At 42.8% G+C, this 13,224-nt stretch overlaps 1 protein-coding gene across 1 annotated transcript in view; it reads left to right on the top strand.

Moving 5' to 3' along the window:
- gap43 (growth associated protein 43) overlaps nucleotides 1-10,357 on the top strand; it is an 11,907-nt gene extending 1,550 nt beyond the window's left edge. The window contains exons 2-3 of the mRNA XM_073492164.1: nucleotides 5,515-6,163; nucleotides 10,278-10,357. Coding sequence (XP_073348265.1) covers nucleotides 5,515-6,163; nucleotides 10,278-10,357 — 729 coding nt within the window. The remainder of the gene's footprint in view (nucleotides 1-5,514; nucleotides 6,164-10,277) is intronic.
- The last annotated feature ends 2,867 nt before the right edge of the window (nucleotides 10,358-13,224 follow it).

Below are 13,224 nucleotides of genomic sequence, written 5' to 3'. Positions count from 1 at the left end.
GAACGCTGTCGCTGCCTCGAGCGTGCGCGCCTCAACACAGGGAAAAATATCCCCCCGGCCTACAAGCACTTATCATCCTGCTTCAGCTTCTGACGAGCAGAGGCATAAATTAATGCAGACAGACTCTGTGGTCTTCATGGGTGGATGAGCAAAGAGCATGGTTTTCTGCTTTAAACACGGTAATATTGCTCTGGGTGCTGCCATTGTGGAGTGTTAAGTGCTGTTGCAACATCTCCACTATGGGAGTGGCTGCTAGCAAGTCTCCTCAGTAGCTCCACTCTCTAGGTTTGTCCTTAGTTTTTATGCACAGAAGATGCTTCTTGTCCTCTCCTGAGAGTCTGGGGAAAGATCAAGGATCAAGTTCAGGTCCAGGTCCTTCTTAAACTCAGGTCTTCCTCCACCATCAGGCCTACTCAAAGTTGCCATTCGCACCATCAATCAGGACTTCAAATCCCATCCATATGTGCTATTCTCCAACTCCGCCCCGACTCCATCCCTAGCACCAGGACCGTACCTGCCTGTCCTGTCTCGCTCTGCCTTCACTTTCAGCTTGAGCCAAAATCAGCACTCAGTCTGCTACCTTAAAGACGATTATCTCCTCTCATACTGTGGCTCCCCATGCACTCAAAGCCCCGTTCCCCATGCAAAGCCTGGCTTTAGCCAAAGCCCCAGCCACAGCCCATATTTCCTCCCTATAGCCTATAGCTCCTCTCCACCTCTGCTTGCCCCTCTCCCCATCCTCATCCCTGGCCCCTGTGAGATCAGTGGCGATTGCGGAGCCTTTGTTCAGGCAGAGAGTCGATGTAATTGAATTAAAGGCAGCTCCGGAGGATGTAATGACGCCGGCATATGGCCGCTTATTAGTTGCTTCGGAGCATCTTTCCCAGGCCGCCGTAAAAGAAACAGTGCATCCTTTAACATCACTCATCAATTTACCGTCAAAGGACAGAGGGGGAGAGAGAATGAGGGAGAGAGAGGGAGATGGCGAGCGGGGCTGTGGCAGTCACCACCTGAGCCCCCCTCTCCTCATCTGCAGGAGATAGAGCTGGCTAAAAGGGTGTGGTGCTCCGCTATGTCTGTATGTGTGTGTGTGTGTGTGTGTGTGTGTGTGTGTGTGCAAGAGAGAGAGAGAGAAATGAGTGGGTAGCAGTTTGCTCAGCGAAGAAGAGAGTGAAAGACGACAGAAAGAGGAAGAAGCAGAGGGAGATATTGAGCAGTTGCAGACAGCAGTCAGTCTTTGCTCTGTGGTGTCTGGATGTTTTCCTGCAGAAAAGCAGACAGCCATTGAAATCTTGAAATCATGCTGGGTTTTTTAGGAGTGAGGTGCCATTGCTGGAAGTATGTGTGCCACCAGCAGGGTGGCTAATATTATCTCTCCGCCTGCTCAGGAACTGTGGTAATGTGGCAAATGTTTGGAGGGATTATTCCATTTGATTCGAATTGGCCAATGCACTATATCATTTTATACAATATCCGGTTTAATAAACACAAATCTCAAATAATTACACATGAAAGTGATTTAAATCGAATAAATTAAGCAGCTGCACTTGTTGGGCTTGTGATGAAAGGGCAACGTTCTCTACCTCCATCATTATAAATGCAAATATTACCTTTAATACTTCTCTCCCCTCTTGCTAGCAGCATTCGATCCAGGGCTGGGCGGAGCGGCGAGGTGAAAATGGAGTCTCCCGCTTGAATGGATCAGAATACATTTTTAAAAAAAGCAAAAACATGATTAGATGCACGCCTGGTGCGTGCATTAGTGTGAGCTGTGGTTCTGTGGTAATTCAACCAGCATAAACCCCAGCGCTCCACCGTGTCTTCCCTCATTCCTCCCCCTCCACCCCCTCCTGAAACAAGTCCCTAATGGCACCGGCGATGAGGCAGTGGGAAGGTGGCGGATTGTTACTGTGTGTCACCATTGGGGGATGGTGTGTGTGTGTGTGCGCGTTTATGGATCTGTCGGTGAAGCCATTGACTCTCGGGTGTGGTTCTCACGACAGCCGGTGCCCACCCAAGGACAGAGACAGACAGGGAGAGAGCACAGACTGCAGCTGATAGACTTATCCAGCCATCAGATAATGTACTGAACATGTTTCAGCACGGCCGTTTATTACCTTTACAGACAAGAGTGTCATTCACCAGAATGACATGTATTGTATTAAGATAAATTAACCTGTGAGCTATTGTTCATTTAGATTCTGAACATGAAGATGGCAGCCATTATTTGTCACCTACATATGCTGAAGTGTCCTACAGCGAGCTTTAAATGTAGCTACATTATTACACTGTTACTATTAGAATTGCAGGAGGATTGCATAATCAGTTTTGCAATCATGCAAGAAAAGCACTTTTTTAATGCAAACATTTAGCTTAATGCTGGATAATAAAAACAGTTTTCAGTGGTTAATGTAGTGAGGAAGAGCATGTTTCAAGGGGAAACTGCGGGCTGATTGTATTAAATCATTTGATTAACCTGATAATGCAAATATGTTGTCTCACTGCACATGAATGAATGAACGAAGAGTTGAAACGGTCACCGAGTCTTGGTGGGGAGACTTAAAGGGAGTGTACCTTCTACCTTTGGGAGGTGCTGCTGTATTTATGAATGAAAATGTGTGCCGCACAGACACCGAGTGGAATTGCGCCTGCAGGAGGCTACGTGACCAGGGTTCAGTTAACAGTCAGAGTCTTCAAGAAGCACTTCTTAAAGGATTTGCAGTAATGTTCCTGTTTAGATCCTATGAGTTTTTAATGTAGCCACTATCTCAGTCATTAACCACTGCTGCATTGTATATAACAGCGTGTTAAGTTTGATATGACAGGTCAACGCAGCTCAGTGATGAATCTTATGGTCCGTGGAAACAGTCAAGAGCAGTCAGAAAATCACAGCGCAGCACTTCTGAGGGTGATGCACAGACATATATCAATAATTCAAATGATGATGCTACAGTTGTGGTCGAACGGTGACGGCGATCTTCCTTCCCCGTCGTCTTGCACCGATATGAGATCACTTGGCACTCTGCTGTGATTTTATTACATTTGCACTCAAACACACCCAGATCTCTAAAGTAAATGACATCCCCTCCATTCCAATAATGATGTCATACCCCCATATTCCCAAAGACTCTCATCCACCACTTTCTCTTTTCTCTCTCTCTGTCTGACTCACTGTACGCAGCCGGTAAGTAATTCTATTTAGAGTTAAGTGCTTGGGTCAATTTTTTTTGGCAATTCTAAGCACCCATGAGATCAGACATAATAAAAGCCCAAATAAGTCACTGGAGACCTGCATATTATTAAGAGCAGAGGGTGCGCCAATGGTGCTTTGTCTGTTTTCACAGTTGCTACCTGTTTTATGAGCAGGACACTTACTAAAGTTTATTTCCACAACTAAAAGCTGATTGTTCAGTCAACAGCTTCAGTTCAGCTATTAAATATAAATCACTATATTTGCGGGGCATTATAAAGCCCCCGAAAACATACTATCCCTCCCGCAGCCAGCAGTATTAAACTGTTGTTCCTTTAATATAACGCCGCACAAAATTGCTTCAGGAAGATGGTGATATTAAGAATCACAGGAAGGCCCGGAGCAGGATTTACACCCTGACCCCTGGGAATGGCATGTGAATAAAGGTGGAGGAGGTGGCTATAGCAACACAGCTGTACCTTGGCCTCTCTGCTCCAATATTGGACTGACACACTGACCCTGAATAAGACATGTTGGTTTAGGGCCTCTGGCTCTTAAATCATGTCGCACAGACGTGATTCCTCACTCGGGCAGCTGTCCAAGTCAAATCTCACATCCAATATAATGACACTATTAGAGACAGAAGGTATCAGGAAATAGACTGATGGATGCAGCTACCCTGTCGCATCTTGAGAACCTTTTCCACTGAAATTCACTGACCTTAAACAAGATGCTGCTGCTCAGTGACACACACCGCCAGCATTGATACACAAATACACATGTAACCCCTTCGTCTCCCCCCACCGGCCCCATACCGCGCCCTGCCGCTGCATCACAAACAGCCCCTCCTTCGACATGCTGATTGCTCCGCCTGATTTACGAGTTCCTATTGGCCGGCTCCCCTGAGGGGTCAGGTGCACTGCCAATCAGGGTGACATATAGTCTTTCATAGCACCAACCAGCAGACAGCGCCGTGATGAGTTAGCACTCTGGTTGTCAAGGTAACCTTTGATGGTTGGGAGGGGTATGGCAGTGAATGCTGAGGAGAGTCTAGCAGGCAGCTCGTTCCCTAGCAGCCAGAGACGGAGCCATAGAAAGCTACTGTACCTAGAGAATAGAGGCTGGCTCATTATTTTGGGGAAAGAGCTTCAGTTTGTGAACGCTTACATTTCTCTGGTTACAATTTTTGAAGCTGTCACTAGCACTGAGTGCAGGCAACATTCACGAATGCCACAGAGAGGGTTGCACATTTAAGTTTAATTATTTACTAAATCTAATTCAGCAGCATTATCAAGAGGACAATATCAACCTCATGTCTGTCTGGATTGAATAACTGCAATAAATGCCTAGAGTCATTTGTCGTGCCCCAAATCCCAGTGTATGCAATTCATTATGTGGAGACAATCGACCCACACACACGTCTGTTATTCTCCTGAATCACAATGGTACTAAATCTCCTCTTTCCAGCACATGAAATGATAAAATGCTGTGTATTCATCATGTTGTCAGAGCCTGTATACCTGGGAGGACAAAAACACTCAAAACCATTCAGTCTTTGCAGTTTTCACATCTTTATCATTTGGCTAACTGATGCTGCACTGCCTGCATGCTTCTTTGACAATTTGTGTTTGCTCCATGTTGCTTATTCACATTCATTTGAGGTGCACATTTAAAGCTTTTGATTGGTTGAATCTTGGCTCGAGAATATTTTTACCTTGATTTGTTTGCCTATTCATTTTGAATGTATTGATTCATTTTGTTTGCCACTTTCAGTGCTCATCATTCATTCCTTTATTTGATTTGATTTCTTTTCATTAGATTTTTATGACTCATAGCACAACCCACTATTTGATGGACAGCTACTGTATGGATCCAGTTACCGAAGGTAATATCATGGAACCCCTTTCAATATTACATTGTGTGCTGTCCTATTCCTAACCCTGTTCCTCATCCAGTCCTACACTTTTACTCAAACCAGTCCTGAAACCCTAACCTACCTTTCCCAGTCTACAATCCTCCAGTAAGGGTTATTAATACACCCATTCATAAGTTAACTAATAAACCACCTCTCATAGCATATACTTTGTCTTTTTCTGACCTTTAAACTCTTACCATGTTTTACCTATCTTTGCTAGGATTCTAATCCCAAATACAAGTGTGCCAGCATGATATTTTGGGATGATCATCCTCAAGCTACATACCCCCACAGTAGAGGGATTATTTGGTTTTAGCATAACAACCAGTATAATTCCTTACTGGTTTCCAGTGGACCTGCACGATGGTTTACAGTATGTTAATCTGCTGTATTTTCTCTTGGCTACCAGGTGGAGAAGAATGAGGAGGCGGACCAGAAGATTGAGCAGGATGGCACCACCAACAAACCCGAGGACAAGGCCCACAAGGCTGCGACCAAAATACAGGCCAGCTTCCGTGGACACATAACTCGGAAAAAGATGAAAGATGGAGAGGAGGAGAAGGAGGGAGACAGTCCTGCTGCTGCCGAGGAGGCGACAGAGGGAGGAGAGGAGGCAAAGAAAGCAGAGGGAGAGGAGGCACCTGCAAAGGAGGAGGAAGCTGCAGGAGAGGAGGCCAAGAAGGAGGAGGAGACGAGCCAAGCCAAAAGCCCAGTGGCAGACAAGCCAGCTAACTCTCCTGCAGCTGCTGCTGCCTCTCCTGCAGGCGCAGCGACGTCTCCTGTAGCAGCAGCACCTGCTGCTGCCTCTCCTACGGCCGCCACAGCGCCCTCTGAGCCCCAGAAAGAGGAGCCAAAGGCGGAGGAGAAAGCTGAGGAGAAGCCCAAAGAGGTGGAGGCCCCAGCGGCGGCAGCCAAGAGTCCCACCACAGCCACAGCTGAGGAGAAGAAGGAGGAGGAGAGTGAAGAGAAAAAGGAGGAGGCCAGACAAGCCGATGTGCCTGCTGCTGTCAGCCCGACAGCTGAGAAGGAGGAGCCTAACCAAACAAAAGATAAACAAGGTATGCAGATTGTACTGAAGATTTTAACATCAATTCATCACAGACAGATTAATTTAAATACCCATTACATGCACACAAGCACATGCCAAAATAAAATAAAACAGGATCTACATGAAGGTTCTCAATGTCTCTGAATCAAACCCTTCCGTGCATGAGGGCACTGAGTTCAGAGACGAAAATAATTCCAGACACACTCGCCTATCAGAAAGCAATTACTTACTGTAAAATACTAATAAAGAACAATAGGTACACTTTCCCATAGTGTGCTTGGCAGGCAGCACAGGAAATAACTGCTTGTCAAGTCTTTGGGATTTAAAGATCTTTGGCAGTGCTCCACTATTCACTGGTTAACATAGAGACACAGCTCAATATTAGATTAGACAGCCTTGTATCTCAGCCTCTGCAAGATGGAAACTCCATACTGATGAGGTGGAGATTGGGATTGAGAAGCAGGGTTGGAAATGATTAGCTCTGGTGAAGAATGATGTTGTACAATGGGCTAGATTTGCCATCATGATTAGGTTGAACATCTCAGAAGGGTTCATATGAATGTCATGATACCGACATACTAAAGTCATTTGTTCAAATCAAACCACACATAGCGGTGAAAATACATAACCCCGTTAGATCCTGTTTATACATAACAGCAGGTGAAAATATTTGATAACATCAGCTAATAGATTTCGAAGCAAACCACCATGTTATGTCCAATTATTGAAGAAATGTATACCTGAGATGAAACTGGAAGGCCATGAAATTACATTCTAACATTGATACAGTAAACTCTCACAACATACATGATCTCATATTTCTGGTCCAAGGACTCTCAGACTAGGTCAGACAGGTAGTTAATGGAGCATGCTCAGTCTCCAGTAGGTGGGGGTGCGAGGTGGGAAACACACACACACACACACACACACACACACACACACACACACGCACACACACATACACACACACACACACATACACACACACACACACACACACACACACACACACACACACACACACACACACACACACCAACTGGAGAACTACAAGGAAACTAGGTCACCTAGGCAGCACTGTCTCCCTGTTGTCATAGTTACCACCTCGATGGGATGGCTGGCCTGCATGGAGCAGAGCGGGGATAACAGGTGCTCTGATTTCAATGAATGATTAATGATCCCAACCGGTCACGATCCGCACCGGGGAAGTCTGTCACAAACAAACACTACTTGACAAAGAACTGCTAATTAAAAATCCACTGCTGGCCACAATCTGCTTTACCAACTGAACTGACTCAGAGAGAAAATGAATATTTATAACAAAGTCACTTGGTTAAGGTTTGTCAGCGCATAGACTGGACTCACAAGGACGGCAGGTACTCTGATCTGACTGAATAATTCATGAGGCAGACGGGGTATGATCCAGATTCCCCATCAAGGATAGTCCATGTCACTGGCTTCACTTAGTTACATCTGACCAAGTTGTTAACTGTGATAGCATGATGCCATAGCACTGCATAATTACACATAGTAATATCATAAAACACATATTGATTTTACTTGTTATTTAAATATATATGAAATGCAGTGCAAATTAATTGTGCAAGAAGACGTAGGCATCAGTTAGAATATTAAAATACTTTTAAAAATAAAATAAACATGTAAATATACGTAGGTATAATGTAAACAACAACCACCACCAAATTCTCAATTACTGTAATCTTCTAAGATTGAGTCATGGACATAATCAAGAATTGTCAGTAGAAAGGTAATAACAGCTTCTAGGTGAAAGCTTATCAGGGGGTGTTTTAATAGTCACTTAAATGTCTTGTTGTTGCTGCCTTCAGATTCAGAGGGAGACAGTGGTGCAGTGTGAGTCCCAAAACTACAGAAAGCAGCTTCTGAAAGCTGTCTTTGCTACAGCCTTCGGTATGGTGAGCAGCAGGGTCTGAGTGGATCTGAAGGGATCTACCAGGGACATTCTTTTACATATTTTGTCTGACGCATAAGACCTAATTAGGGGCAAGTTCATTGATACAATTCTGGACAGGTACAAGAAAAGTGTATTCCCAGTGATGGGAGCCAGTTAAATCTCTGGCAGCAACATTTTGTATGAGCTGTAACTGACTTAGATGCTTTTGGGGGAGACCTTTGGACAGTGCATAAAGCCTACTTGTAATAAAAGCATGTGCAAGATTCTCTAAAACAACTCATATGCAGCTGTAAAGTTAGATTAGAATAATCGGTAATGCCTGGATATTTTGCCTGAGATGTAAAGTGCTGAAATAGTGTAGTGAACTCTAGGCCCCTTTTTTTTGTTTGTTTGTTTTTGCTATTTTAGACAACAATCCGAATCTCTTTTCTTGTAGTAAATAAGTTTGAGAAAATGTTGTGTCTTCCATAAATTGAGAAGCCGTTCTAACGAGAGTAAAGAGGGCTCAGGTCATCAGTATGGATCAACAGCCATGTAGAGGTGGGCGTCATCTGCATAGCAGTGAAAATCAATGATGTGCTTATGGATGATGACCCCTAGTTGTAACAAAGACTGAAAAGTAGCAGACTCAGGTCAAAGCCTTGTGGTTCCCCAGATGGTCTGTCTTTTCTTTGTCATGAGAAACAAATGAGTTGCAACATCCTTATGTCAGAAACAAAATGACAAATGTTAATGGAAGTCGGGGAAAGTGGAAAGCTTCAGCTCTACTTTATATCTGAGTAATAAAACTATGTGTCATGCTCTCAGACCATTGTTTCCTGAAACCCGGTGATCAGTGGGCAGATTCCGAAAATCATAACAAAGATCACCAGTTTGAATGTTTGTTTTACCATCTCAGTTATATATAATTGCCGGAGATAGCAGAGGTGACACTGATGTCAGAATACAAGAAATGACGGGGCTTTGCCTCTGTGAATTGGGTGAAATTGCATTTGCATTACACAGCTCAGTGACTGTAGTGCAAGACATTCTCAAGTCTGTCATACTGGGTGACAAGCTAATTAGCACTTACCTGGAAGATCATGCTGTCTTGAGTCACACACACATACACACACACACACACATAGAAGTACAAACACAGACATGGCTGCCCCACTTCTCTGTCTCTCTCTCTTTCTCTCTGCCTCGCCCTTACAGACACTCTCACATACACTCACGCCCACAGGCACGCACTCCATCACCCTAATCTCCAATGCAATGATGTCATTCTTTGATGTCTCCCCTTTCTATTAAAAGAGTATGAGATCATCTTGGTCTGACATCACCGCTTTCAGGGCACATGAATAATAGGTTTGGGCAGAAACAATAAAATGAAGGTCGCAAAATCATTGTAGCCCATATACTGTATGACAGAAAATTTTTACTTTTGATTTCATAGACAACAGATTGATATAACATATAGCTAAAACAATAATTATTTCTTAACAGCGAAATAACATACAGCACAAGATTCAATTATAATAATAAAAAAAATATAAAAAATCAGAGAAATGGCTTGGTGATGTATCATGGAATCTTATTCAGCAGTATTTACCTCTTTGTAAGACACCACTGGATATTGATATAGTGCAATACAACGTGGGCATCACACAATATCAGATGTGACAGGCCGAGATGCTGCTGTTAGCGTTGTGATGTCAGTTCAAATGCTTCATGGGTCCATTAGGGGCACTCTCTTCCTTCATTATTTACACGGCCAATGTGGGATTTCAGACATGAGGTCTCACTTTCTGAATGACAGGCTCACGGTTTTAGTAGAGTTGACGTCTTGTCAACAACATGGAATTACATAGCTCCTTATTTTTTCACAGTGTTATCCACATTTTCTGATTTGACACTAGATTTCATGCAGAGAACCATTTGGAGGTGAAATATTTAAAACATCAAAAGTAGCAGCTGCCATGTGAAATCTTTGATGCTGAGTATCTCAGAAGACCCAGATAGAGCTTTATTATTATTCCAACCTCACCGTGTAAAACCTCCTCTCCACAGGCTAATTTCTCTCTTCCTCTCCACTCTCTCCAACCCACCTTTTATCTACCCTGTCCCCCTTCTTACCACCCTTACATCTCATTTTCCTCCTCTCGCTTTGCCTCCTTACCCTTCATCCCCCTTCCCTCCCTCCACCTAGATGCTGCAGAGGAGTCTAAAGCAGAGGAGGCCACCCCGGCAGATGCAGCGGCGGAGGCCACCGAGTCCAAGGATGACTAAGGCAAAGTCTAACCTAAAGAAAGCAGAAATAAGAGTATGAAGAATAACACAAAAACAAAAATCTTAAAAGGTTGCTCTTTGCCTTCCCAATGCGAAGGCAGTCCGTTTCTATTTGTTTGTCATTTTTTGTGTGGCAATGATTTTCTCATGTTGGGGGAGTTTCCAGTGTGAAGTTTTTTGGCTCAAGCTAATACCGTGAGGAAGTGATGATGACGATGATGATGATGATGATGTTGATGATGATGATGATGATGATGATGATGATGATGATGAAGTTGTTGATTATGAAAAATGATTGTTACCTTGATGATGATATGATGATGATGATGATGATGATGATGGTGATGATAAGGAGGAGGATTTCATTTGGTACATCTTCATTATCCATTGTAAAGTGATCAGTGGTGGAGTGAACGCTACCAACTGGATGTTTACACATTTAAATGCATTGTGAATGCACCATACTTCATTTGCATTGCAATGCACTTTCTTTAAAACACATTTTGCGAATCAAATCTGTACTTCTGCAAATGCACGCACAAAAACATGCTGGTTTTAAAATGCAACTCGAGTTTTCAACACAGTACAAGTGTATTGAGAACACAGCAACATAGGTAATGTACTGACACATCGAATGGATGAATAGAATGTATAATTAAATGTGTGACATTTCCAGTTGGGCAGCTTTATCCTGAATCCAAAAACCACATGTAGGACAAGACTATTACTCTCTCTCTATTCTGCTTGAGTCATTCAAGCTTGGTTTACACCCCTTTTACAAACTCTGTTTACTCAAATATACAGTAAAGGACCTGTTGCTATTTAAATGACATGATCATATAATAAAACTATAGAAATCTGCTATAGTATTGATGTAACTGGCTCTTACATGACGACTTGTGTTCTGCCAACCAAACGTGAGAACAGTAGCATGAACCATCGAACCAGATGCATGATGGGAACTCTCCCTCTGAGAGGAACTTTTTCGCAGTCACAAAAACTTAAGAGGTGTGGCGGCTTCTTTTTGATGTCTTTGGTGTTGTTATGACAGTTTATATGAATTGGAAAAATACTCTTGCACTGATGTTACGAAAAAAAAAGTGAAAAAAAATATCAAACAAACGAGCAAACAAAAAATACTTTTCCCATGTTCCAGTGAGTGCAATGTCCAGTTTCAACCTTATCAAGGAGTTCAAACTTGTGAGAAAAAAATATGAAAAAATAAAAATGGTTTCAATGTCTGTTTTCAAAATAAAGCAAATGTGCCAATTACCATAATAAACTGTGGAGTTTGTTTGATGCCATGTTGAATTATACTGCTACTTCAAAGGGTGGAATATATCTGGGGGCAAGACTGACATTAAAGGAGTGCTTCGACTAAGAGTTAGCTGAGAAAATTGATACCATTCTCTTGTTTGTACGTGTAATATAAGGCTACAGCCAGCAGCTGCCCAGCTTAGCTAACCAAAGGACTGGAAATGGGAAAACAGCTAGCTTGGCTCATTGCAAAGGTGTGTAAAGTGGGGGTGTGATCTTATGAAACCACTGTTAACATGCAGTACCCCAAATATAACCAGGATAACAGTGTACATGTAGGCATGCCCAATCTTAAGGCCTTTACACACCGGAGATGTGAGGAAAAAAAAACGCAAACATATGAAATACTCACCTGCAAACATGTTGCATCACTACTATTCACACCAGCAGCAATGCAAATTTGCAACACGGGTATATCATTGCATTAAAATGATATTTACCACAGACCAACCAAGGCAGACACTGGCAGAAAAATGGTGCCGGCTCGCAGAGCTCCGAGAGAGCCCTGTGGGTCTCTGGGGTCACACTGCAGCATTGACTGGCTCATTGACAGGTCAAGACAGGTCGCGCTCAACAGGTTCATCTCAGCTGCCTGTCCCGGGGCTCCAGTCGGGTCCACTAAAGCAACATTATGTAGAAATTGGCATTTTTGTGCAATTTGGTGCCCACTACAGTTTTTGAGTGCAACACCACTGTTGAAATTACAAATCCCAGCTCTGTAACAGTTTGTCAGAAATAATGTAGGTGCTAACTACAAACAAAACTCATTACGTCATAACAGTGTTATGTGTTGAAAACTTGTATCTTATAGTCAACATGTATGTAACGCTGTGATCCTACCCTCTCACTGAAGCTACGTAGTGTAGAAACAAGTGATGGTGGCTGAGACAGAGACACCTTTTAGCCTATTATAAGACACTGTACCATTAAAAAGTTACATGATGTTGCTCTAGGATGTGTTAATACGTTAAATCACCAAAGTTACAAACAAACTAATAAATCAAGTCAGTGGCACATTAGCAACTCCTGTGTTCTGCGAGGTAAAATGACTGTTTTATCAGAGACAAGTAGTCTGGTGGATTTAAAGAGAGCACAGATGGATGCAGCAGTTTCAGTTCCAGGGTCTGTGCAGGGAGCAATCAAGGTTACTCATCCTTTGTCTCATTGTCTTTATCATGTTGTGTTCTTTGTCATATAATACAGGGTGATGACAAACATAAACAATCAACAGGTCTGCTATTGTCATGAGTTGTAAAGGGACATCAGCTTCGCACAACATGATTGGTTGATGCCCTCGCGGTGGTTATGAAAGCTCATAAAAATCAAAAATCGTAAAGAAAAAAAATTGTTTCTTTTTCACCATGTAATATTTACTTTCTGTGTGAATATGTGAAAGATGAGAAGACTAAAACAGTTTTAAAAAATACTGACATGCAAATTAGTGTGTAAAGGACTTCAGATCTGATTTCCAATGGTTATCTTATGTCTGATATCAGAATAATATAATGATGCCCAATGCACATACAATTGCTGGAAGTTAAAATGGGACC

This window comes from Pagrus major, chromosome 2 (genome assembly GCF_040436345.1).
Source record: "Pagrus major chromosome 2, Pma_NU_1.0".
NCBI lineage: Eukaryota > Metazoa > Chordata > Actinopteri > Spariformes > Sparidae > Pagrus > Pagrus major.
The sequence above is the reverse complement of the archived record's forward strand: the minus strand, read 5'-3'. Positions and strand labels throughout refer to the sequence as shown.